The following is a 27,965-nucleotide window of genomic DNA, read 5'->3' as shown; positions in this document are numbered from 1 at the left end:
GACCTACTTTATAGCATAGTGAACTCTGCTTTATATTCTGTAAAAACTTAAGTGAGAAAAGAACTTGAAAAAGAATAGATATATGTATATGTATAACTGAATTACTATACTGTATTTCTGAAACGAACACAGCATTGTAAATCAACTATAGTTCCAATATAAAATCTAAAAAAAATATTTTTTAAGACACAATTCTGAGGCTTTTGCTTAAGCATAAAGATGCAGATTCCCTCTACTGTTGGATTCAGGATCATGTTGATTGGGAGCAGCTTTCTCTGAAGTCTGAAACTAAAGCAACACAGCTAAACACAGATCCAAGACGTGGAGAAGTGCCAAGTCTTGAAACTCAAGTTCAAGTTCCTGAAGCCAGTTCTACCATGGCCTTTTCAGTGGCTAAGGCAATAAAATACATTTTCTACTACAGCCAGTTTGGTTTAGATACTCAGTCACTTTCAGCATAAATATTCATCCATTAAATTCAAACCTAAGACACTGTAAACTCATGTTTGGATATACCAAGTGGAAGATCCCTCCTCTTCCACTCTCCTACTCAACAGCCATAGAATTTCATAAACATCTGTGAAAGGACACCACACCAGCAATCTTCCCCGTTTTCATGTGATTATTGCTGTTGTTTAGTTGGTAAGTCATGTCCAACTCTTGGTTACCCCATGGACTGAAGCCCACCAGGCTCCTCTGTCCAGGGGATTCCCTAAGCAAGAATACTGGAGTGGGTTGCCATTTCCTTCTCCAGGGGGTTTTCCTGACCCAGGGATTGAACTCGTGTCTTCTGTACTGACAGGCAAATTCTCCCAGGCTGAAGCACCAGGGAGGCCCCCATACAATTATTACCACCATCTATAATATTTCCCCCTCCACTCTGAAATGGACAATTACTAGTGAGGAAATTTATAACAAACAGACAAACCAAAAATGTCTTTACAATAGAGCAAATTAAGATAGGCATATACCACACTGATTCAGTGTACTGAAAAAGTTAACGCGCTTCTAATTGTCCTAAGGAATTCCAATATCATTATTCCTCAAATTCAGTTCAGTTCAGTTCAGTCACTCAGTTGTATCTGACTCTTTGCGACCCCATGAACTGCAGCATGCCAGGCCTCCCTGTCCATCACCAACTCCCGGAGTCCATCCAAATCCATGTCCATCGAGTCAGTGATGCCATCCAACCATCTCATCCTCTGTTGTCCCCTTCTCCTCCTGCCCTCAATCTTCCCCAGCATCAGGGTCTTTTCCAAGGAGTCAGCTCTTGCATCAGGTGGCCAAAGTATTGGAGTTTCAGCTTCAGCATCAGTTCTTCCAAAGAACACCCAGGACTGATCTCCTTTAGGATGGACTGGTTGGATCTCCTTGTAGTCCAAGGGACTCTCAAGAGTCTTCTCCAATACCACACTTCAAAAGCATCACTTCAGTGCTCAGCTTTCTTTATAATCCAACTCTCACATCCATACATGACCACTGGAAAAACCATAGCCTTGACTGACAGACCTTTGTTGACAAAGTAATGTCTCTGCTTTTTAACATGCTGTCTAGGTTGCTCATAACCTTCCTTCATTAGTCAGGCATTAATTCCTTTCTCTTCCTTTCTTCCTGGATGTCTAGCTCTTTGTTCCCTTCTGAAAATCTGGTATTTGCTAATTTCCTTCTTCATTTGCATGGTGCTGTGCTCAGTCATTTAAGTCGTGCCCAACTCTCTGCAACCCCATGGACTGTAGCCCACCAGGACCCTCGGTCCACAGGGTATTCCAGGCAAGATTACCAAGTAGGTTGCCATTTCCTTCTCCAGGGGATCCTTTTGAACCAGGGATCGAACTGGTACCCTCTGCTTTTCCTACACTGGCAGGCAGATTCTTTACCACTGAGCCACCGGGGAAGCCTTTTCACTCGCATTATTTAGCACATAAACGAACCAAGTTTCATTTATAAAACAATACCTGCCAACATGATATGCTCTAATAATCACAGAATTCTGAATTCTGTTATCTAGGATATTACCTCCCTCTAATCTTGTCTCTTATTAATGGGTACCATAGAAAAGGTACCAAGTATACTATATTCTAAATAAATTGGAATGGTCTTCTAGTTTAAGTTTCAATAAGTCTGTGGAAATAAAACCAAAAAAAAAAAAATACATAAAATAAAAATCAGGACCCAACAGATAACAATGTAAAGAAAAACAGGAGAATTCAAATGATTTGCCAATTTTGAAGCAATCAACTTTCATACATAACCTTTCATCAATCTGAATGTTAACTTGGTCTCTTTAAGTTTCACAATAAAAACTGTACAACCTCTGTGAGTGACAGGATGAGGGGAAAAGATACACATTACTAGTGCAGAACTGAAGGGTTACATTGATTTTTCAGCTTCAGCTGTTGTCTTGTCCATGCCATAGCAAGCATCTTCCCACAGTGGGACCACCAGGTAATTCATACTGAAAATATGATCCTGATGGAGCAAGGTTTTCAAGTTTAGAATTACTTGAATTCTATTACATTTACTAAAGGGCATTCTCAAACTATAGAATTACTTCTGTGGAACAACAGAGGTTTCATCATTCACATCATCAATTATTCAGACTCTAAGAATTCTTAATCTGTGTTATTGGTATTTGGCAAGTACTACAAAAAATTGGCTGTTTCCTTCTTCCATATTAAAACAGAATTTAAATGTGCATCTTTCAAAATCAAATAATCTAATGTTATAAATTGAGGAAATGCTGAATACTTTTAAATGATAAAAGGAATAGTCTCATAGTTTTTCAGACTATAAATGTTTCTTATCTTTATATATATATAATTTACAACTTTAAGGAAAATAATTTTATTCACCTGTAAATGACATATACGTGATACCATATTAAAAAGGAACAAAAAAGTAAACAATAAAATGTTTATCTCATACCAACCCCCACCAGCCATATGTTTCTTCTATATATAGTCCATTACGGTTAATGACCTTATCTGTCTCTCATGAGAGAATCTATACATATATTAATATGTTATGTCTACAGGAGAAAATTCATGCAACAAATTCTGTTTTCTTCTACACAGAGACTACAGGAATCAACACATTTTTTCAAGACATAAACAGGTAAATACTAGGCTTTGAGGTAGACATCCACCGTGGGAAAATATTTACTGTCTCAACAACACACTGTCAACTTTATAGCTCTCATCCATAAAATGATGGTTCCCACTGCCTTTCACTGTATCTACCAATTCACCCTCTAGGGAAGGGTAGACACAACTACGGAAACTTGAAATTTACTAGATCTCAAATTATCAAACCTACATTCCTGAAGATCTACATTGAGCATGACCTCTATACCTGGAACACAAGAGTCATCATGAGATCCCCTTTACTTCATCCTGGGATTGCTTTTTATTGTTCCCCATTTGATCTCCTGTTTACTGATTCCCACATTTTCCTTTTATGGTTTCCTTGGTTTATCCCTTTTTCTGATGGAGAACATCCTCCAGTAACTTCCCAAAAAAGTGTATGTGAATTTAAATGTTTTAGGTCTTGCATATCAGAAATTACTGTAATATTAATTTTCCAATTAAATAATATTTTCATTGGGTATAGAATTTTTGGTAAAAATAGTTTTCTTTCATTATTTGAAAGCTTTGCTCCACTGTTTTCAGACTTCCAATGTTGCTGTTAAGAAATTTAAAATCATTTTGATTCCAAAGTATTATATGTGTTTGCTTATTTGTGTTAACCCCAGACCCCACCCTCCCGCCGCCCCAGAATGTTCTCTCTGTCCAAAGCATAGGATTGCACAAGATTTTTCTTGGAATGTGATTATTTTTGTCCATTTGGCTAAACACTCAGTCAGTCCTTTTCACTCATATATTCATCTTTAGAGTATCAGAAATTTTTCTTATATTATTTCACAATGACTTCTTCACCTTCCATTTTCACTGTTCTTTCATCCTGAAACTCTTTAACACTGGTTTTCTCAGACTAGCCCTCTAATTTTCTACTCTTTATCTCTAATTTCTAACCTTTGATTTTTGCCCTATTTCAGAAAATTTAATTCACAATAAAATTTCAATTCTTCTAATTTTTTTTGTTTATGCCATTGTGTTTTCAATTTCTAGGAAATAGTTGTAGCCTGTTCTTTTTCCCTTAATCCATTAAACCATCTTTTACTTCTCAAAAAATACTTATTTTTAAAATTTTCTGTTCTCATTATGGGGACTTCCCGTGGCTCAGCGGTAAAAGAATCCGCTGGCAATGCAAGAGACATGAGTTTGATCCTGTGTCAGGAAGATTCCCTGGAAGAGGAAATGACAACCTACTCCAGTATTCTTGCCTGGAGAATTCCATGGAGAGAGGAGCCTGGCAAGCTACAGTCCATGAAGTCACAGAAGAGCTGGACATGATTAAGTGACTAAATACCAACAACAACATTCTCTTTATAGACTTTGTTACCTCCAAGTTGCTTTCTTATTTATTCTGGAATCTATCTTCTATGTAATGTTTCTTCATTTTCCATGAGCTCATGTACTCTCATTTTTGTAAGTCACCAAATAAGTGTATCCTAAAAACTGATCAAGCGGCTCATATCTGGATTACAAATGCCCACTGAGGAAAAAGGATGAACAGTGTAGAAATGCTTCAATTCTAGAGCTATGTAGAGTGCTACAAGATTATGGGTTTCATCTGCGCTCTTTCAACTCCACTTTGGCAAAACACAAAATGAAAGATTCACTACACTAAATCCTTTGAGGCAAATGCAAAAGGAGTAAATTAAGTCAAGGTATGTTCCTGCAGCCACTAAATTTGAAAGGTCTTCTGTCAAGAGATAAGACACACTTGTCTTTTCGCTCCTTTGAAATACAAGGGTCCTGTATCTAAAGGTCTCTTGAACCACCATTAGATGGCACCCCTCCATCTTCCAAAACAATCAATAACAATTTCTCAAATTATAAAAGAGGTTGAAAGAATTTTTGCCACCCATAACACTGTACAATTTTTAATTCTTCATAGAACTCAAAAGCAAAAGTCAAAAATAATTTTCTTGAAATTGAAGTCTCGCTGAAAACAGCTCTAATTAGTTCTAGTCTTTCCACTGAGATTCAGTATTAACCTAAAAAAAAGGTGGGGAGAGATTCTTTGTGTGATTTCTTTCTATTCTGTACCTACTTATGGAATACCATCTGTTTTCACTAAGTATCTAGGTGCTTGTATTTTCTAAATGAATTACTTGCCCTCATGGAAAATAAGGGAGAGAGCTTCATAAACAAACTCAGAGCTTTCAATCCAGAGAGATGTTTTTTAGACTAAACTGTATTTACAAAATAACACTAGAGAATGTTTGCCAAGATCATCTGTGAAAATTCTGCATTTTTTAAAAGTGGATTTCTGGACTATTTTGAAAAATCACAGAATTGGTAAATCTGAGTCCATGTTTTTACACAATAGTGATTGGCTGGATCTGAGTGGCAGCTGTTATTTGGACAGAGAATTAGCTCTCCAGAAACCTGCCCATGTCTCCTCAGTCTAGGGTCAAAGAGGAAAGTAGAATATTTCATATATTTATGCCATTCAAAGGTGGAAAAAGAGGCACAAGTGTGCATCTGCACAGATGCACACACACCCACTCACTCCTTACACATCTTGCGGACTGCCTCCCTACAGAGTTGCAGGCATTTGATTTTATAAGACATTGGGAAGCATTCCTGGCATGTGAAGATTCTGTGATAGGTGCTATGAAGCCTCTAGCGGGATGCTGCCAGGACAAATCCTCAGTGGGATGCTGCTGGGGGTCAAGCAGGAGGTAAATACTAGAGCTGGAGTCAGACGTGGGCTCCACGCTAATCTCAACCATCTTCCCACCTGTGTGACTTTGGACAAATCAATTCACTTCTCTGGGACTCAAGTTCCCTCAAGTGTTAAAGGAAGGAAAAATGAACAGCTGCAGCATCAGGGGAGTCCCACCCTCGTCTGCCACAAGGGTCCAGATTCCAGGCTCTAGGCCTTCAGTGTCCACGCGGTCAAGAGAAACGGATCTGGCAATCTAGACGGCCTTGTGTACAGACCATCCTCTCACCCACCCACCCTTAACGCAGCAACATCAAAATAAAAGGAGGCTGTCTGAGGTAGATGGAAGCATTGAGAATTTAGGAAAGTTGGAAAAGCACAACAAAACTCTATCATGGGTGCTGACTTCAAGGTCAGAAGGGGAATGAACGGCAACATTGTGTTCAAAGAACAAAATCACGGGGTTCCTGATATTCCTGGATGACCTACAAAACTTGAGCCAGAGTATTAACTAATTCCACACCTTGTTAGGAACATGGGAAGCAAGCATCAGGGTCTTTTCCAGTGAGTCAGTTGTTCGTATCAGACGGCCAAAGTACTGGAGTTTCAGCTTCAGCATCACTCCTTCCAATGAACACTCAGGACTGATCTCCTTTAGGATGGACTTGTTGGATCTCCTTGCAGTCCAAGGGGCTCTCAAGAGTCTTTCCCAACACCACAGTTCAAAAGCATCAATTATTCGGTGCTCAGCTTTATAGTCCAACTCTCGCATCCATACATGACTACTGGAAAAACCATAGCCTTGACTATATGGACCTTTGTTGGCAAAGTGGTACCCCTGCTTTTTAATATACTGTTTAGGTTGTCATAGCTTTCTTCCGAGGAGCAACTGTATTTTGATTTCATGGCTGCAATCACCATCCACAGTGATTTTGGAGCCCAAGAAAATAAAATCTGTCACTGTTTCTACTTTTTCTATTTGCCATGAAGTGATGGCACCAGATGCCATGATCTTAGTTTTGTGAACGCTGAGTATTAAGCTAGCTTTTTCACTCTCCTCTTTCACTCTTATCAAGAGGCTCTTTAGTTCCTCTTTGCTTTCATTTTGTCAGTATTAATTGGGTAAATTAATAACAGTAATGCACAATTAATGAGCAGTTACTCTAGGTTAGGCAATGTGCTAAGAATAGCTAGATGGAACTGTCTAGGTAGTTGGCAATGCTGTGACTGACGGAACATGTCAAAGTGGTTTGTAAAGTTTTGTGTTGCAGATTTCTCGCTGGATGGTGCTCCATGGTCTGGCAGACCAGTTGAAGTTGACAGTGATCAAATTGAGACATTAATGGAAAACAGTCAAAATTATACCATGCAGGAGATAGCCCAATATGCTCAGAACACCTAAGTCAAGCATTGGAAATCATTTGCACCAGCTTGGTTATGTTTATTGCTTTGATGTTTGATTTCCACATAAGTTAAGCAAAAAGAATCTTGACTGTATTTCCACATGCATTTCTCTACTGAAACGTAACAAAAATGTTCCATTTTTAAAAACAAGTTGTGATGGGTGATGAAAAATGGATACTGTACAGTAATGCGGAACAGAAAAGATCGTTGTTAGTTGCTCAGTCTGGTCTAACTTTTTGTGAACCCATGGACTGAAGCTCTCCACGATTTCCTGTCCACTATCTCCCAGAGTTTGCTCAAATTCATGTCCATTGAGTTGATGATGCTATCTAACCATCTCATCCTCTGCTGCCCCCTTCTCCTCCTACCCTCAATCTTTCCTAGCATCAGGGTCCTTGCCTGATGCTCTTTACATCAGAGGGCCAAAATATAGGAGCTTCAGCTTCAGCATCAGTCCTGCCAATGAATATTCAGGGTTGATTTCTTTTAGGATTGACTGCTTTGATCCCCTTGCAGTCCAAGGGACTTTCAGGAGTCTTCTCCAACACCACAGTTTGAAAGCATCAATTCTTCAGCACTCATTCTTCTTTCTGGTCCAACTCTCACATCAGTACACGATTTGCACATGATTGCTGGAAAAATCTGCTAATGCAGGAGATGCAAGGGATGCAAGTTCGATTCCTGGGTTGATAAGATCCCCTGGAGGAGGGCATGGCAACCCACTCCAGTATTCTCACCCAGATAGTTCCATGGACAAAGGAGTCTGGTGGGCTACAGTCCATGGGGTCGCAAATAGTCAGACATGACTGAGCATGCATATCCAATCTTATTACATAATTATTTAAAAGAATGAAGAATATCATATTATAAAATATTATAGTCTATTTTAAATGAATTTTATGATGTAGTATGCTAATTTAAAATAGAATACTTTATATAAAATATAAATACTAAATATACATACATGTCTATGTATACAAGTGAATATCCTCCTGGAAAAGTACTGAAAAAACCGTGGCCAACTTTAGGCAAAAGAAATTTGAAGTGATTTTGCTGTTTCTTTGTGGTTTTCTATTTTTTTCATAGCTACTGCATTTGAAAATGTTCTACTTTGGTCATTTCTAATCCTATTTTGAAAAGCAAAATACCAAAATATAGAACTCTGAAACTGAAGATCATTTTCTAAATGAGATCTAAAACTAAAGATCATTTAACATCCCCATCCTAACACTTGAATTGTGGCTGTAAATCTCCAGGGCTTAATATAATCCAAGAATTACAACTTTAGAATTATATGAATGTGTTCTCAATCCATTATAAAATAGGTAACTTCTAGATACGTTTAGTGCCCAAGTGTTCTTCTAAAACAAAAAAAGGCAGAAATATCAATCAAAATAAGAATGTAGACAAACAAATCTCTCATCATCTTTGTACCTTTCCTGTTTCCTTCCTTATCCTCCATTATCCATTTTCTTCCTTCAGCTATAATATACAACTTCAGAAAAGAACACAGTTCCCCCCACACAGGTCTATTTCACATGCTTCTATGAAATCCTTTCTACCCAAAACTTACCTTTGAAGAAAATTCACCAGTGAAAAAGACTTTAATAGAATTCATTGTGTGTATCAACTACACTATCTTTCATCTCTTGACTTTGCCTTAGGAGACCTGATATCATGAACTGAAATACAGGGAATCTTTTTCTGATAATGCAATGACTCCCTCAGATTTTTGCTCCTTTTTTATTTTGCCTTTGATCGATGTGTCCAGGGTACAAACTACCTTGAAGTTATACCACCCACTCTGCCCTCACCTTCTAGCATGCTAATTGTCCCTTCTTTCGATCATAAAGTTTAACTGCCTTTTAAAAAAAGATGTATCATTTTTCTATCTGTATTTTTTTTACAATTCATGAAAGATAATACTTTTTGTAACTTCTTGCAACATTAAATTTTAATTTCACCCCATTTTAAATCCAGAGTTTCATTTAAACGTACAAAATCAAATGAGAGAGTTGAGGCTCTGCGAATGTAGACTAGAAGTGAAAGTTTCACAAGAAGTGACTTACCTGAATTTCTCTTGTAACTTGGACTTAACTTTCCCATTATCAGACCACATCCTTTCCCACCCTGAATATCTCCCATTTCTCTAAGTTCAGCCACCTCCTATAACTCTTTTAAATATGCTCTTGTGGTTTAGGATGTGCTGGAAAAATCATAATACAAAATGTGACTGAGGGACTTTCCTAGACCAGTGCCACCTCCTATAACTCTTTTAAATATGCTCTTGTGGTTTAGGATGTGCTGGAAAAATCATAATACAAAATGTGACTGAGGGACTTTCCTAGACCAGTGGTTAAGAATCCACACTTCCAGGGATTTTTCTGATGGTCCAGTGGTTAAGACTCAATGCTTTCATTGCAGGAGTCATGGGTTCAATCCCTGGTCAGGGAACTAAGATCCCAAATGCCCAAAAAAAAAAAAAAAAGAATTCACACTTCCAATGCAGGGGACGTGGGTTCCATCCCTGGTTGGGAACTATATGCCCACAGCCAAAAAGTAAATTTTTTTTTTTTTAATGTGACTGAAAGAGCAGGTGGTTGGTCACTTCCTGCTTCTGGAGTCACTTTCTCATGTGGCTTCCTGATGCCACATTCATCTGCTTTCCCTTCTCACTCACTAGGTACCCTTCAGTCTCCTTTGCTGGATCCCTGTCTTCTGATGTCTGTGTGATAAAACAGTCCAGGTCCCAATCCCAGACCTTTTCTGCAACTACACTCACTCTCACTGGGATCTCATTGACCTCACTGCTTTAAACACAGTCTTCCAAATGTACATCTCCTGCCAAACTTCACCTCTAAATTTGGAATTTATTCAGCAGAATATTTGACATCTCAGTTCAGTTCAATTCAGTCGCTCAGTCGTGTCCGACTCTTCGCAATCCCATGAATCGCAGCACACCAGGCCTCCCTGTCCATCACCAACTGCCGGAATCTACCCAAACTCGTGTGCATCAAGTCGGTGATGCCATCCAGCCATCTCATCCTCTGTCATCCCCTTCTCCTCCGGCCCCCAATCCCTCCCAGCTTCAGGGTCTTTTCCAATGAGTCAACTCTTCGCATGAGGTGGCCAAAGTATTGGAGTTTCAGCTTCAGCATCAGTCCTTCCAATGAATACCCAGGACTGGTCTCCTTTAGGATGGACTGGTTGGATCTCCTTGCAGTCCAAGGGACTCTCAAGAGTCTTCTCCAACACCACAGTTCAAAAGCATCCATTCTTCGGCGCTCAGCTTTCTTCACAGTACAACTCTCACATCCATACATGACCACTGGAAAAACCATAGCCTTGACTAGACGGACCTTTGTTGGCAAAGTAATGTCTCTGCTTTTCAATATGCTGTCTAGGTTGGTCATAACTTTCCTTCCAAGGAGTAAGTATCTTTTAATTTCATAGCTGCAATCACCATCTGAAGTAATTTTAGAGCCCCCCAAAATAAAGTCTGCCACTGTTTCTACCATTTCCCCATCTATTTCCCATGAAGTGATGGGACCAGATGCCATGATCTTAGTTTTCTGAATGTTGAGCTTTAAGTCAACTTTTTCACTCCTCTTTCACTTGACATCTCTAGGTATAGGTAATTTTTAAATCTGACTTTTATTTTCAAAATATATAATGCATTTCCATGAAAAAAGCTCAAACCTATAGTATAACAAGGTATATTCAGAGAATTCTCACTTCTATCCACCTATTCCTTTCTCCCTCCACACACAGGTAACCACTTTTACTAGCCCTGGAATTATGTTGCCAATGTTTCTTTTGCAGACAGAACTACATATGGACAAACAAACTGAAACAAGTAAGATTAACTGTATATCAAGTGGTAATATATAATCACTGACAAAATAATTCTTTCTAGTGGCTTTAGAACATAGTATTTTGACCATCTGACCTAAGTAGAATAAATTCCAAGGACAAACACTCTGCTTCAACGAAAGTTTATACTTCATTTAGTATTCTTACTGTCAGTGGTAATATCAGTATTATTATGTTTAAATTAAATTTGTATATTGTAGAATACACATTTCAAGACCATATTTTACACACTGTAGAATATATATATTGAAACTGTATATGTTGTAGGACAGAACAAATAATAGGTAACTACATAAGAAAGAAATGATAATCAAAGCAAAGACGCTATGCCAAGTCTTTATAAGGTTAACCCTAAGTTGGAAATAGTGGTAGCACCTCATGACTTTTTTTTTTTTTTGTACAAACAGGTGTTTCCTGACTGTTGAACATTAAAAAGGCTTAAAAGTAATGACAAATCCATAACAGTAAGCATTACGAGAGCCCACATTTTTGTTTCTAAACATCACTCCCCACTAAAAGGAACCAAGGGTCATTAGAGGAATAACTGATTACCTGGGGAAGAAAATATATAAAATGAACCTGAACATCTCATACCAGCAAGGAAGCTACTGAAGATTAATGAGGTCACATCAATGGGGCACAAGAGGAACATGAAAGGGTTTCCACTGGCCAAAGATTAAAATTTTGTCTATCTAAGAGGGTAAAGACTGCAACTGTTTGAAACACACGGAATATATAAACCCTTAAGTTTAAAAGGATACAAAAATCAATCATTCTGTCTGTGTCATTCAGTTCAGTTCAGTCGCTCAGTCGTGTCCGACTCTTTGAGACCCCATGAATCGCAGCACGCCAAGCCTCCCTGTCCATCACCAACTCCCGGAGTTTACCCAAACTCATGTCCATCAAGTCAGTGATGCCATCCAGCCATCTCATCCTCTATCGCCCCCTTCTCCTCCTGCTCCCAATCCTTCCCAGCATCAGAGTCTTTTCCAATAAGTCAACTCTTTGCGTGAGGTGGCCAAAGTACTGGAGTTTCAGCTTCAGCATCAGTCCTTCCAATGAACACCCAGGACTGATCTCCTTGGTCACTACTAAATGCAACCAGGGCATCAACTCCTTATTCTGAAATTAACATTTAAAGGGAAAGAATTAAATATTTATCCTATCTATTCTAGGTAAACTCCTTTTCAGAGTAACCAAATAGCCTAGTTAAGGAAAAAGTTTTCCTTAAAAAATTTCCAGTTAATGTGGCAAGAGGGACAGAGTTAGAAAACCACCTGTTTGCAACCTCCAAAAAAATAACTAAAGAAATGACCATTCATGGGTGAAACAATTAGATTTAAAAAAAAAAAAAGATTAAAGATTCTAATGCAAGACCTGAAACCATAAAACTCCTAGAAGAAAACCGAAGGGGTAAGCTCCCTGACACTGGTTCTGGCAATGATTTTTTATATTTCACATCAAAAGGAAATTCAACAAAAGCAAAACTAAGCAAGTAGGACCACACTAAACTAAAAAGCTTCCACTCAGCAAAAGAAGCCATCAACAAAATGAAAAGGAAACCTGCAGAATGGAGAAAAATATGTGCAAATCGTGTATCTAATAAAAATTTACTATCCACAAGATATAAAGAATTCATAAACTGAATACCAAAAATATCTGATTAAAATATAGGCAGAGGAACCGAACAGACATTTCCCAAAGAAGACATAAAAATGAGCAACAGGTACACGAAAAGATGTTCAATATCATTAACCATCAGGGAAATGAAATAAAAACCACAATAAAATATCACCTCACACTGTTAGAATGGCTGTAATAAAAAAAGACCAGAGATGTGTTGATAAGGATGTGGAGAAAAGAAGTTGGGCACTGTTGGAGGGAATGTAAATTGGTGCAGCCACTGTAGAAAACATTATAAAGGTTCCTCAAAGATACGAAAAATAGAACCATCATAGGATCCAGCAATTCCCCTACAAGGTATATATCTGAAGGAAACAACATCACTATCTCAAAGAGGTATCTCTATCACCGTGTTCACTGCAGCATTATTTACAACAGCCAAAACATAGCAACAACCTAAGTGCCCATCAACGAATGAATGGATTGAATGGATAAGGTGATAAACGTGTACACACACACACACACACACACACACACACACAGGAATATTATTCAGCCATAAAAAAGAAGGAAATCTTGCCATTTTTACAGCATGGATAGACCTTGAGGATTTTATGCTAAGTGAAACAAGTCATACAAAGAAAGATAAATATTGTATGATCTTACTTATACGTGGCATTTTAAAAAACAAACTCAGAAACAGATTACATTGCGGCTGCCAGAGGGAGATGGAGGTGAAAATGGGTAAAGGTGTCCAAAAACTATAAACTCCCAGTTATAAGTTCTTCCCAGAATGTAACACACAGTATGATGATTACCGCTAACAAGATGGTATTATATATTCAAAAGCTGCTAAGAGAGAAAACCTTAAAAGTTCTCATTACAAGAAAAAATATTTATAGCTATGTGAGGAGAGGGATGTTATCTAAACTACTGTGGTAATAATTTTGCAATATACACATATATCAAATCATTTTGTTGTACACCTTAAAATAATAGTGTTACATGTCAATCATATCTCAGTAAAACTGGGGGTGGGATGTTAACGGGAAACTTTTGAATGTAGAGACTGGGCTTTTTGACTGTTGATTTAAATTCAAGTCCACTGCTGACGCCTAGTGTCACTAAAGACAGAGAACCAGACATGTCCATATAAATACCATATAAAGTTTACAGCACTACCTGTATTGTCCAAAAGACAGCACCTGAATCCAATGGAGGCTTGACAGCTAACTCCCAGTTTACTAGGCAAAAAAATAAAACAGAGGGTAAAGAAACTCATTAAGTATTCCAAAAAGAAAGAAACAAATGCAGAACACAGATACACCAGGTGATAAATTACCAAATTTCTTCAGTACATCAAAGGTATGGGGGAAAAGGGAGATTCAAAACGACTTTGACATTCTGTCAGAAGGACCAGCTAAGAATTATTTACATCCTAATTAGAAGAATCAAACTCTAAAAAGACATATTTAAGACAATAAAGGAAATTTGAAAATGAACTCACTAGTGAACGAGACTATGGGATTATTGTTAATTTTGTTAGGTTCAGTTCAGTTCAGTCGCTCAGTCGTGTCCGACTCTTTGCGACCTCATGAACCACAGCACGCCAGGCCTCCCTGTCCCTCACCAACTCCCGGAGTTCACTCAGACTCACGTCCATTGAGTCCGTGATGCCATCCAGCCATCTCATCTGCTGTCGTCCCCTTCTCCTCCTGCCCCCAATCCCTCCCAGCATCAGAGTCTTTTCCAATGAGTCAACTCTTCACATGAGGTGGCCAAAGTACTGGAGCTTCAGCTTTAGCATCATTCCTTCCAAAGAAATCCCAGGGTTGATTTCCTTCAGGATGGACTGGTTGGATCTCCTTGCAATCCAAGGGACTCTCAAGAGTCTTCTCCAACATCACAGTTCAAAAGCATCAATTCTTTGGCGCTCAGTCTTCTTCACAGTCCAACTCTCACATCCATACATTTTGTTAGGTAAGATAACAGAATTGTGATTATGTAAGAAAATAACCGTATTTTTACAGCTTCCTTCTCTGATATGTTGATACATGAAACAAACACAGAAAATCTTGAAAACTGTCAATTCTGAGCAGTAGGTATAAAGGGGTTCATTTTACTATTCTATTTATGTACATGTTTGAAAGCTTTCATAGTAAAACCTATTTAATGGCAAACTCACATTAACAATCAAAGCTCTAATTAATTTAACACTAACTCTTCTTTTACCGCAAGCAGGGCCTTCCACAAGCTGTCCTCTTAGGCAAGATTCTTTGAAAATGACTTCAGCTAACATCCCTACTGTGAGTGCTATAGCTGGCTCTTGGGGCTCACTTCCCTTCGCTGCTTGGGAGCTGATGCACAGCAGCACCAGACACATCCCTCCATCGTGCTGAGTTCTCTTGGTAACATTTTTGCTTCTGTCCTCAACCACAAATCAGACTCTCCAAGCAGAGCTGAAGCCCTTCCCACCACATTCAAGAAGAGGCACAAACTCAGATGGTAAAGAATCTGCCTGCAATGTAGGAGACCCAGGTTTGATCCCTAAATTGGGAAAATCCCCTGGAGAAAGGAATGGCAACCCACTCCAGTATTCCTGCCCGGAGAATCCCACGGACAGAGAAGTCTGGCAGGCTACAACCCATGGGTTGCAAAGAGTCAGACACAACTGAGCAACTAACACACATACACACAGATACACACAAGACGGGATAGTCACAGCACTTCCACGGATTTCCAATATAAATTCTCCCCAGAAAAGCCTCTCTCGGACTTAACTTTTACTTTATATGAAGAAATTTTAAAATTATCCAATTAGTTCCTGTTATCTTCTTTGAAACTCAGTCCTGATAATTTCTCGCAACTCACTTTGACATTTGATATACAACTTTTTTGGTGCCTCAGCTGAAAATTCCAACTTGTGAAAAATGCAGGGTACAACAGAAACTACCACAACACTGTAAATCAACTCTACATTAATAAATTTAATTTTAAAATAAATAATTAAAATTTAAAAATGCATGAATATATTGCCATCAGAAGGTCAAAGTGGTTCTAACAATGAAGTGGTTATTTAGATTACATGAATTAATTTATGTGAACATATGCTCCAAATCATAAAGTGAAAGTCGCTCAGTCGTGTCTGACTCTTTGTGACTCCATAGACTATACAGTCCATGGGATTCTCCAGGCCAGAATACTGGAGTGGGTAGCCTTTCCCTTCTCCAGAGGATCTTCCCAACCCAGGGATCAAACCCAGGTCTCCCATATTGCAAGTGGATGCTTTACCAGCTGAGCCACAAGAGGAGCCCAAATCATAAGGCCCTGAGCAAATATATCAGGTTTTTTCAAAAGAGCTTAAAATATTTTGCCTCATCCAAAATTAGACAAATTCGTTCCAATGTCAGTTTATTTCATAAAGTACATCAGACCCTTTCAGGAAATTACTTAAGGTTTCAGATAAATACACAAATGGACACATACAAACATACACCACAGAATTAGTGATATCTGACAAACTATACATTAGTGAACTGAACATGTCTTTTACTTAAAGCCCGACTTTCAATCAAATAATCTATGAACTGCCCTCCTTAACAAAATAACATTTTAAAGCTCTGTAATTTACCTTAGAAGAAAAAATAAATTTATCTCATTTTGTCAATTCAACCATATCATTTAGATGAGTGCCTACCAAAAGGACAGAAGTCATCAGAAAACTGAATTCAGGGTGCATCATGTAATATACAATCACATCTTTTATTTTTGCATATCCTAGAAAGGTCAAGCATTATGCCAGCCATTACCATACTTCCCATCTTAAGAAAACCTACAGCCGCTAGTGAGGGAGAAGTCATTGGTTGCAAACTGTTCTTTTGTTTTATCACAGGTTGGTTGTATTAAATGAATTATAATTGGCAAAGATCTGGGCTTCCTAGGTGGCACTAGTGGTAAGGACCCCACCTGCCAATGCAGGAGACATAAGAGACGTGTCAGTCCCTAAGTTGGGAAGATCCCCTGAAGGAGGGGAGGGCAACCCACTCTAGTATCCTTGCCTGGAGAATCCCCATAGACACAGGAGCCTAGTGGGCTACAGTTCATAGGAGGAGGGGAGGGCAACCCACTCTAGTATTCTTACCTGAAGAATCCCCATGGACAGAGGAGCCTAGTGGGCTACAGTTCATAGCATTGCAAAAAGTCAGAAACAACTGGAACGACTTAGCACACACACAATTGGCAGAGATCTATGCAAGTAGAGTTGTAAGTGATAAAACTTCAGGTCACACCTGAATCATCGGCCTTATATGGCGATACTGAGCTGAACAGAATGTATAGAAGGGATAAAGTTCTTCTAAATGTATCCTGGCTATTTTATTCACCTCTCTATTGACCCAGCAATTCCACTCCTAACCAGGAGAACTGAAAGCATTTATTCACACAAAAACTTGTACACAAACTTGTCCGTAATAGTTAAAAATTAGAAACAATCTAAATGTCCATCAATTGATGAATGGATAAACAAAAGTAGTATAAATTCACAGAATGGAATTATTATTCAGCCATAAAAAGGAACAAAGTACTTTACGTGTACAAACACATTACCACGTGACAAACCTTGCAAATATCAGGTAAGTGACAGAAGGCAGACACAAAAGGCCATGTACTGGATGACTCCATGTATGTAGCATGTCTAAAAGAGGCACGTCTATAGGGACAGAAAGTAGATTGGTTGCCAAAGACTTGAGAGTGGGGAGAGAACAGGAAGTGATGGTGAATGGGAACAGGATTTCTTTTTGAGGTGATGAAAATGTTCTGGAATGACAGTGGTAACAGCGGCACAAATTTGTAAATACACTAAGTGACACTGAATTGTCTACTTTGAAAGGTCAATTTTTTTTTTTTTTGGTAAGTGAATTATATCTCAATTTAAAAAAAAAATTCATACCACCACAGTCATCTTTTTCTCTTCTGTCAACAAGTTGAGCTAATGTGTATCTGGGACAAGACAGCCGGATCATTCTTACCTGTCCACCTTTGATCCAAGACATTCCCCAGGCCTTTCTCTCTACCTCTCACCACTCCCCCTCCTTTACCACTCTTTAAAGCGCAGATCAAGTCCCCCTGTTTCCAGGACACTTTCCATCCTGAGTTGACTAGTCTGCCAGAGGACAGGTAAGCCTTTGATTCATTCCTACTCATCAACACTGGTGAATGCAGTTGAACAATATACAAACCACTCTATTTATAGCTGCAGATAGGGCTTTTTCTTTATATCACAGACTGGAAATATAAAGATCATGCAGTCCTTTCATATATGTTCTCAATTATAATGATCACTTACAAGGCTTGTATCTAATACATGCCTTCTTTCAGTTAAACATTCTTTGAAAAATGAGAAGTGTATTATTTTACTTTCAAATAATTACATAAGTATAACTTTGCAAAAACAGGATTGTATTAAAAGATGAGCTAAATTGAATTACTGCCCCATGACATGGATTAAAGGATAATATTATTCCAATTATCCTAACAAAAGGATTATCATAATATACAGTGGCTCTTTCAGAGGGATATCAGTATATGCATGAAATATACTAAAAGCACCCTAATAATCAGAATTCATGACTAAAGAAGCTTACAAAATCTTATTTCCAACTAGCATTCAAATTACAAACCCTTGAATTATTTCCACAATATGCCTCAGAGCACTTGTTTATTTGCTGTAACACTTAAGAAATAAAATATTTTCTCTTTAAACATACTCCCTACAGAATTCTTTCTTGCAGAAAAGAGCAAAGTCAATATAAATAATTAAGAATTGCTTCTTCTTTGTTAATTTTGAGTCATCACCTTCCTCAATTAATTCCAACATATTAATATATACCCTTTGTTTATTGCACATACTACATGCAGAAATAAACTATTAAGAGTACCACACAATGCCTTTTTGAAGTTGCATTTGATTTGAAGCTATTCAGCATCTTTCAACCTATGCCCCATTTCAATAATGACTATTTAATAATTGCAATCATCCCCTTATTAGCTTGGCATTTCATTTTCCATGCCCTATGGCACCCTACAGTTGAAGGCAAGGAAAACTCTCTGTTGATTAGTTATTTAAGACCAGCAACAATAACTATGCTGGAGAGAAGGCTACTTGGGAGAGGATTACATAAGAGCTGGACTCAACAGCTTCAGACAGAAAGCAGCAAATTATAAACCCAAGTACTTCGTTGCATGTAAGCAAATTGGCTAGCTGAAATGCTAATTGCCTTTCAGCAAAACTAAAGACAGACAGGGGACCTTGTGCTTCAGAGAATGAAATGCATTTTTACTCCACTTCTGCACTATTGTCTTGCCGAGAATCGTTTGAAATCTATTCATAAAGGTAGCTCTTTCCCTAACCTTTAAATTGTGGGAATTTTATTTAGCCCCTACCACCACCACTAATGTGCTGATGTGCCAAGACTAGAACAGATGGTTGGACTTAAGCCATGTTAAGCCCCTAATAAAGTAAAGCATGAAAGAATGCTACTCCCAAATACATAGTACGAATCAAGAAAACATGTCCAGGGAGAAGGAATTTTAAATGACACATAAATTTATGAAATGCAAATAATCAATTAATCTTTAAAACTAACATTTACAATGTAAAGACATTCAAATGCATAGAGAGAGAGCTGGCATTGTCGCTCTCAAATAGAAGCCCCAGCCTTCCTTTATAACTAATAACTTTGTATTAGTTCAAATCTCATGGACGGACCACTAAACAGTCCGTCTGACTCCTTTAGATGAAAGGCACTCCATTCTGAGTTTTCAGAATCCTGAATAAATGAATGAGAAATTGCCCTTTCAGCATCCTGCCCCTACTCAGAAGGACAGGCAGACTTACGCCTGACTGCACCCGAAAGGGCCCCGTGACCACCTGCCCAACAGCTGTGGGAGGGACTTGGTGTGGAACATTTTAAAGTGTATAGTGTGTCACAGTGGAATCAGAAAACACAGCCTTTGTATCACCACAGCCTCCTGTGTCCCAGTTCCACCCTCCTCTCCTCTGCCACACCTCTTATCAGGACCACAGAGCTCTGTTGCTCTGGCTTCCTGTGTGGCCGGACATCCCAACACATCAGAGAATCCTCCATACATTCAAAGATGCCTTCTGTCCTGCCCGCTGAAGGGAAAAAAACAGACATGCATTATGTGGCAAAATCAATTTTCTGTACTACTTCGTTCTGCATGAGAGGGCAAGAGTCCAGTTTATTAGCAGCATGCTTATCTTCATTTCTCAGCAAACATCTTTGTTTATAGAACAGCTGAGTGAGAGAGTACTAAGACTAAATAGAGCTTTAAACCATCAATGGTTTAAATAAATAATTCAGCTCTCACCCTGATTAGGTGGGAGTTAATAGAAGGAAGACATCTCTCTGACTGGATGGTCACCAAAACCTTTGGACAGTGGAGTTCCTGGTGATTTTTCTTTTATTTTTTTCTGTACCGTTTGAATTTTCTACAGGAATTTGTATTAACTTTACAACTGGAAAAAAAAGTTATCTGCAAGTTAGAGAGATGTGTACACTCAACTGTGTAATACTTAGCTATACGATTTTTTTTTCCCCACGAAATCAGGGAAATGCCCATCCATCTCCATGGTAACATATTATTCACATTTGATAGTAAAATTAAATAATCATCATCCAAGCAGCTTAATATACTTTCTGAGCATGTATCAATTGTCTAGTTGCTCTGTACACAAAGCCAAAGTGGTGATGGTATAGTGATTTCACTGTGCAAACCCTGGGTCTAGTGCATCAAAACGAGATCCAAACTGTGGACCCTTGTCACAGGTAAACAGGTAGCAAAGCCATTTACTCAATATAACACTTTGCTAAATCCTACAGATACTAGAAAAATACAAAATAGAGTCACTGTCCTCAAAGATATTGTGTCCTAATTGGGGCAACCTTGAAATTTTCAATAACAGTAGGTCAGCAATATTAAAAAGGGCATGAGGCAGCATTTGGTTGAGAGGCAATAAACTAAACACTTGATGGCCAAGTTCATCTGTTAACATGCGTCTCACTTATTTGTTTCTGGGAATGTACAGATCTAAAGTCATAAATGGGAAAACAGAATATGTGACTTTAAGTGAGTCTCTTAACTTAGAAAGTTCCAGTTTCCCCAAATATAAAATAAAAGGGATTAGTCTAGTTTGGCTGCAAGCCTCCTCCCAGTGCTTGAGGATTTCAATGCTATGTTCACAGCCTATGAATTTCTGAGCAATAAAGGATCACACACCTAATCTGAGTTAAAATGTGTTTTCTTTGTGGACCTTTCCAGAGCATAGATCTTTCTGCTTCATCTACATCTACATCTGCAAATCAAATAATATTTGCCAAGTAAATACAAAGCTGGTATATAGTGGACTTTTAAAAATGTGGCATACTATTATCACTTATCATGGGAATATGTACAAAAGGGTTTAGTCACAGCTGATTCCTCTGCGAACACTTTTTCTTTGCATGTACCAAGGCCAACGATACCTCCAACTAGAAAGATATCTGAAATACTTTTGTGCAACCCTAGCCTTCCTAATATCATTTCTATCCATGATTATTACAAAAGTATTTGTGTTCCAAATATACCTTATGTTATCATTTTCTGACAATGAATATAATTAGCACTCAATATTTGTTAAGCATATATACAACACAAACTATAACAGTTATTAAAATATAATAAAGGTGTAGCTAATTCATCATTTCTATATCTGCTGATACTAAAACTCCATGTGTTTCATAATTTACCTTCACCTCCATTACGGACTTACATTCTAGTCTACAGTTATTTACATTATCTAGTCTACAATTACTGGCATTATCGGTAAACTGGGTAATACTATTTAATTTACATCTTGTTGTGAGTGTTAAATAATCTATATAAAGGGCTTCTCAGAATTCATTAGATAGCAAGCATTCAATACTGGGCAACTGCTATTGTCACTCATGGAAACAGGAACATGGACCAGTTTGGGTCATACTTATTTCCAGTGTATACATTTTGGCTGAGTGAACCCTGGGAGTTGGTGATGGACAGGAAGGCCTGGCGTGCTGCGATTCATGGGGTCACAAAGAGTCAGACATGACTGAGCGACTGAACTGAACTGAACTCCTTTTTTTAAAAGTTATAACCTTGAGATATTTCATTTCTAGCTGAATTAAGTCTTTTCAAGCACCTAGTCCAATCCCTTTACTTTATAAATGAAGAAACTAAGGCACAGAAGGGTGAATGAATGTCCAAAGTCACTATATTAATGGCAGAGCCAGCATGGTGTATCTAAACACACACATTTCAAATGTTTTACTGCAACACAGTTCAAGGTGTATTTGGCACTTCCCTACAGACTAGGAAATAACCCCCAAAAAAACAGATTGCTGGAGTTCATTTGTATCATTACTAGACACAGAACATCTTTTTTTCCTTTTATATTTTTTTATGGTTCTATCTGGCTCTTTTGATAAATGACACATACAGGAGGAAAAAGAACTTTAGTAATATAAGGTAATAACTTCAGCAAGTATTTGCATTTAATGTTGAATGTATTAAAGTACATTTTTGAGCTTTATTCTAATTGTCAGTAATTATGCATCCTTAAGATCTGATATCAGTAATCTCTAAAACAGTGTACAGCTAACATATAAACACACTACACACATTTTTAAAGGCTGTGGATTCTGTGAAACATGAAAAGATGGTTTAAAAGAAAAGTTACTCAGAATAAGTAAACACGGCACCTTAAAATCAGCTTTTCCGCTTGATAAAAACTGCCATAATTTCTTAAGTTTTGGTTTCAAGGAAAAAAAATCAATTTTGAAATAATTTAAAACATTAAAAATGGATACGTTTTTAATACACATTATTCTACAGTTCCAGGCTAATTCCTACTTTCCTGAAATCAGTTCCCTGAAAGTTCTTCGACTGTAGCGGTTTTGGAACCAAAAGACGCTTTCATTTATCTCAACCTTCCCGTTATTCATTATTATCTAATGCGCGCCTTAAAGACAGATCTAGAGATCAGTTGTTTTTCAAGCAGACTGTCTAAAACTCAAGCCAGAATTCAAGTTTCAAACAGGCAGAAAGAGAAGAAAACTTTTATTTCCCTCCGCTCGCTTGCTTCTCATCTTCCGTGAGATTAGGCGGCTTCGGCAGGGGCGGATGGGGGAAAGCCACGGCAGCTACCCCGCCGGGTGCCCTGCCGCTGTTCCAGGCGGTGTGGCCGCGGGCTGCATGCCTGGATGAGCCGCAGCGCATGGCTCGCTCGCCCCCCACACCACCAGCAACAGGTGCGGGCGACCCACCCCGCACGGCCGGGATGCTGCGGCGCTCCCGCGGCCACCCAGAGGCTCGCAGGACCACCCCGCAGAGGCACCGCCTACCTGGGCCCGGGGACACCGACATCCGCGCGCGCCCTGAGGTCCCCGCCGAGCCTCCCTTCGCCCGATCCTCGCTCCGCCTCCCGCTCGCGTCCGCACACTTAGCCCGGGGCTGCCAAGTCTTTCTCCCGCGGTCGCATCAGGAAGGTGGCTCCATCCTCCCCCGCTCACCCTCCCCTCGGCCTCCTCCAGCTGCTCCAATCGGACACGCGGCTCCCCGGGCTGCGCTCACCTGACCAGCGGAGCGGGGGTGGCCGCCCAAGGAGGTTCGCCCTCGTCTGCGCAGCGGGCCGCCAGGTCCGGCCCTCCGGCGACCGAAACACCCTGCCTTGGCCGTCCCTAATGGACTCTTCCAGCAGCTAGACGCCCGAGCTGACCTGCCGGCGAGCAGCAACGCGCTCATCCTGCAGCTGCAGCGCATCTCGGACCTCGGGAGCGAACCGTGCTTTATGGTCCTCAACTTGCTAGTTTGTCCCCTTGGGCACAAGAATCACGCACACCTAGGCAGCAGGGCACTGTGCCCTGCGTACAACACTGTGCGCAATTGCTGGTTTTCTTTCCGCAGAGAAAACTCATGTACTGAGTCTTATTTCGTTCCTAAAAGGACATGGCTTTTAACGTTGAAGCGCTCCTTGAGATGTTAACCTCTGGAGAATTTGCGTGTGAATTGGAGAAATGTTAGAAATGAGGAATCTACTCCCACATAACACTTCTAAGCACAAACTGAGGTCAACATCTGAGTAACTTATCTGCCTCCTTGTTTATAAAATAGGATTATTAATTCTTACCTAAGAAGGCTGTGGGAAGGATTAGATGAATGAGATTGTGTGAGGTACAACTCTTTACACCTGGCACTTGGTAAACCCTCAACAAAAGCTGGCAATTATTTGTTCAGCCTGCAAGATCAAACCATCTCATCAGCAATGTGCAACTCACCATCTGCATCAGAGATTTATACAGCACATGAAGGATTATTAGAATTATAGAAATTTGAAACCAGGAGGGAGATTGAAATTAGCAATCACCTGTCTAACACCACCTCACCGCAGATTTTATGGTCTAAAAAAGTTAAAATACTAGCTGATTAAGTGGCTTAGTTAAAGGCATACTTAGGACTAGATCCTAGGGTTCCTATTTCCAAGTATGCAGCATGTAGGTACCCTTCCTAGCAAATGAGATGACTGCAATTGTGTGGTAGTTTGAACAGTCTTTGGCATTACCTTTTTTGGGGATTGGAGTGAAAACTGACCTTTTCCAGTCCTGTGGCCACTGCTGAGTTTTCCAAACTTGCTGGCATATTGAGTGCAGCACCTTAACAGCATCACCTTTTAGAATTTGAAATAGCTCAACTGGAATTCCATCACCTCCCCTAGCTTTGTTCGTAGTGATGCTTCCTAAGGCCCATTTGACTTTGCATTCCAGAATGTCTGGCTCTAGGTGAGAGATCAAACCATTCTTATTATCTGGGTCATGAAGATCTTTTTTTGTATAGTTCTTCTGTGTATTCTTTCCTCCTCATTAATATCTTCTGCTTCTGTAAGTTCCATATCATTTCTGTCCTTTATTGTGCCCATCTTTGCATGAAATGTTCCCTTGGTATCTCTAATTTTCTTGAAGAGATCCCTAGTCTTTCCCATTCTATTGTTTTCCTCTGTTTCTTTGCATTGATCACTGAGGAAGGCTTTCTTCTGTCTCTGTCCTCCTCTTCAGAATTCTGCATTAAAATGGGTATGTCTTTCCTTTTCTCCTCTGCCTTTAGCTTCTCTTCTTTTTACAGCTATTTGTAAGGCCTCCTCAGAAAACCATTTTGCCTTTTTACATTTCTTTTTCTGGAGATGGTCTTGATCACTGCCTCCTGTACAATGTCACGAACCTCTGTCCATAGTTCTTCAGGCACTGGGTCTATCAGATCTAATCCCTTGAACCTATTTGTCACTTCCACTGTTTAATCATAAGGGATTTGATTTAGATCATACCTGAATGGTATAGTGGTTTTCCCTACTTTCTTCAATTTAAGTCTGAATTTGGCAATAAGGAGTTCATTATCTGAGCTGCAGTCAGCTCCCAGTCTTGTTTTTGCTGACTATATAGAGTTTCTCCATCTTTGGCTGCAAGTAATATAATCAATCTGATTTCAGTATTGACCATCTGGTGATGTCCATGTGTATAGTCTTCTCGTGTTGTTGGAAGAGGATGTTCGCTGTAACCAGTGGGTTCTCTTGGTAAAACTCTGTTACCTTTGCCCTGCTTCATTTCATACTCCAAGGCCAAATTTACCTGTTATTCCAGGTATTAGGAGCTAGCAAAGTAATGCTCAAAATTCTCCAAGCCAGGCTTCAACAGTACGTGAACTGTGAACTTCCAGATGTTCAAGCTGGATTCAGAAAAGGCAGATAAACCAGAGATTAAAATGCCAACATTCGTTGGATCATCAAAAAAGCAAGAGAATTCCAGAAAAACATCTACTAATGCCTCATTGACTACACTAAAGCCTTTGACTGTGTGGATCACACAGACTGTGGAAAATTCTTCAAGAGATGGGAATACCAGACCACCTGCCTGCCTTCTGAGAAATCCATATGCAGGTCAAGAACCAAGTTAGAACCAGACATGGAACAATAGACTGGTTCCAAATTGGGAAAGGAGTACATCAAGGCTGTATATTGTCACCCTGCTTATTTAACTTACATGCAGAGTACATCATGTGAAATGCTGGGCTGGATGAAGCACAAGCTGGAATCAAGATTGCCGGGAGAAATATCAATAACTTCAGAAATGCAGAGGACACCATCTTTATGGCAGAAAGCCAAGAACTGAAGAGCCTCTTGATGAAAGTAAAAGAGGAGAGTGAAAAAGTTGGATTAAATCTCAACATTCAAAAACTAATATCATGGCATCCAGTCCCATAACTTCATGGCAAATAGATGGGGAAACAATGGAAACAGTGAGACTTTTTGGAGGGGGCTCCAAAATCTCTGCAGATGGTGATTGCAGCCATGAAATTAAAAGACGCTTGCTCCTTGAAAGAAAAGCTATGACCAATCCAAACAGCATATCAAAAAGCAGAGACATTACTTTGCCCACAAAGGTCTGTCAAGTCAAAGCTATGATTTTTCCAGTAGTCATGTATGGATGTGAGAGTTGAACTATAAAAAAAGCTGAGCGCCGAAGAACGGATGCTTTTGAACTGTGGTGTTGGAGAAGACTCTTGAGAGTCCCTTGGACTGAAAGGAGATCCAACCAGTTCATCCTAAAGGAGATGAGTCCTGGGTGTTCACTGGAAGGACTGATACTGAAGCTGAAACTCCAGTACTTTGGCCACTTGAAGCAAGAACTGACTCCTTGGAAAAGACTGTGATGCTAGGAAAGATTGAAGGCAGGAGGAGAAGGGGATGACAGGGGATGAGATAGTTGGTTGGCATTACCGACTGGATGGATAGGAGTTTGAGCAAGCTCTGGGAGTTGGTGATGGACAGGGAAGCCAAAGAGTTGGACACAACTGAGTGACTGAACTGAATTGAACTGAGGTACCCTTCCTAAGGAAGGGCACAGAAATAGGAATAACTAGAATATTTCTTTGAGCTCCAAACTGCTATCCTGGAGAACTAATTTAGCATTATTATGAACTGTTGTGAAGTTTATCATCTCAAAGCAGCAATGGTCAACAAATGGCATCAAAGCCAAAAGTTATTCAGGCAAAAGTGTTCTGCTAGAGAGACCATGTGGGAATGCAAATGAGGCACTTCAGAACTTAAGAACAGGTGGTAAAAAGAGCGACCTAAATGATCAAGAGGATTGAACAGTTTCCCTGTGAGGCTCAACTACAAAGGTGGAGCTGGGTCTAGAAGCTATAAATAAATGAGGCGTTATTAACAGAGTAAACATAGACTTGCTCACTATATCCTGCAATAGAGAAACAAACTTGAAGAGAAATTAGAATCAAAATAATGAATCAGTTGTGCTGATAATGTGAAACAGAAAACAATATTAGAAAAATATTTTCTTACATTAACTATTATAAACATGCGTCTACTCTATTAATACACCCCATGGATTTACAGCTCCTAAATTATTTCAGACCTCTTGTAGCTTCTTGATTTTTTAAAATATCTTACTGAAATATATATTCAACCCACAGTTTCATTGTATTGTTAGGATGGTTAAAGGCTTTGCCTGCATGCTAAGTCGCTTCAGTCTGACTCTGCGATCTTATGGACTGTAGCCAGCCAGGCTCCTCTGTGCATGGGGATTCTCCAGGCAAGAATACTGGAGTGGGTTGCTGTGCCGTCCTCCAGGGGATCTTCCCCACTCAGAGATCGAACCCATGTCTCTTTTATTTCCTGCATTGGCACGTAGGTTCTTTACCACTAGCACCACCTAGGAAGCCTGCTTAAAGGCTTTATTTGCAACTATATATTACTTTACTGAGACCGCAACAAAGTCAGTGTTTATCAGTGAACTATTCTTTGCTAATCGTTGTTTCACCAGGTTCCATTCTGCACAACTGGACTTAGCATACATTTTCACTCTGTGGGCGACATTGCCCTAGGCCTTGTGATGGGTCAAAATGAAAACATACACCCACTCTCCTCAAAGCTTCCCCAGGGAGCTAAGTAATTAATTAACAATTATTACTAAGTGTTTAGGAAGCAGAAAATGCAGAAGGCACTATGGGAAAAACAGTGATCTCTAAATCACAACCCTGAGTTTGTGATTGTGAGTCACAATCACTGAGGTTGCATTCTCGCTAGGGTGAGAGTTTAATGAACCACAAAGCAGAATATGCCAAGCAGAAAAATGAGCATCTCAAAGAGTACTGGAAATGCTTCAACAGCAAGA

At 39.3% G+C, this 27,965-nt stretch overlaps 1 protein-coding gene across 1 annotated transcript in view; it reads right to left on the bottom strand.

The window, feature by feature from the left end:
* Positions 1 to 23,335, bottom strand: part of ADGRV1 (adhesion G protein-coupled receptor V1) — a 566,629-nt gene extending 543,294 nt beyond the window's left edge. The window contains exon 1 of the mRNA XM_069590116.1: positions 23,130 to 23,335. Coding sequence (XP_069446217.1) covers positions 23,130 to 23,151 — 22 coding nt within the window. The 5' untranslated portion in view covers positions 23,152 to 23,335. The remainder of the gene's footprint in view (positions 1 to 23,129) is intronic.
* Between the last annotated feature and the right edge of the window lie 4,630 nt (positions 23,336 to 27,965).

Source organism: Ovis canadensis, chromosome 5 (genome assembly GCF_042477335.2).
Source record: "Ovis canadensis isolate MfBH-ARS-UI-01 breed Bighorn chromosome 5, ARS-UI_OviCan_v2, whole genome shotgun sequence".
In the NCBI taxonomy this organism is placed as follows: Eukaryota; Metazoa; Chordata; class Mammalia; order Artiodactyla; family Bovidae; genus Ovis; species Ovis canadensis.
This window is presented reverse-complemented; position numbering and strand designations above follow the sequence as displayed.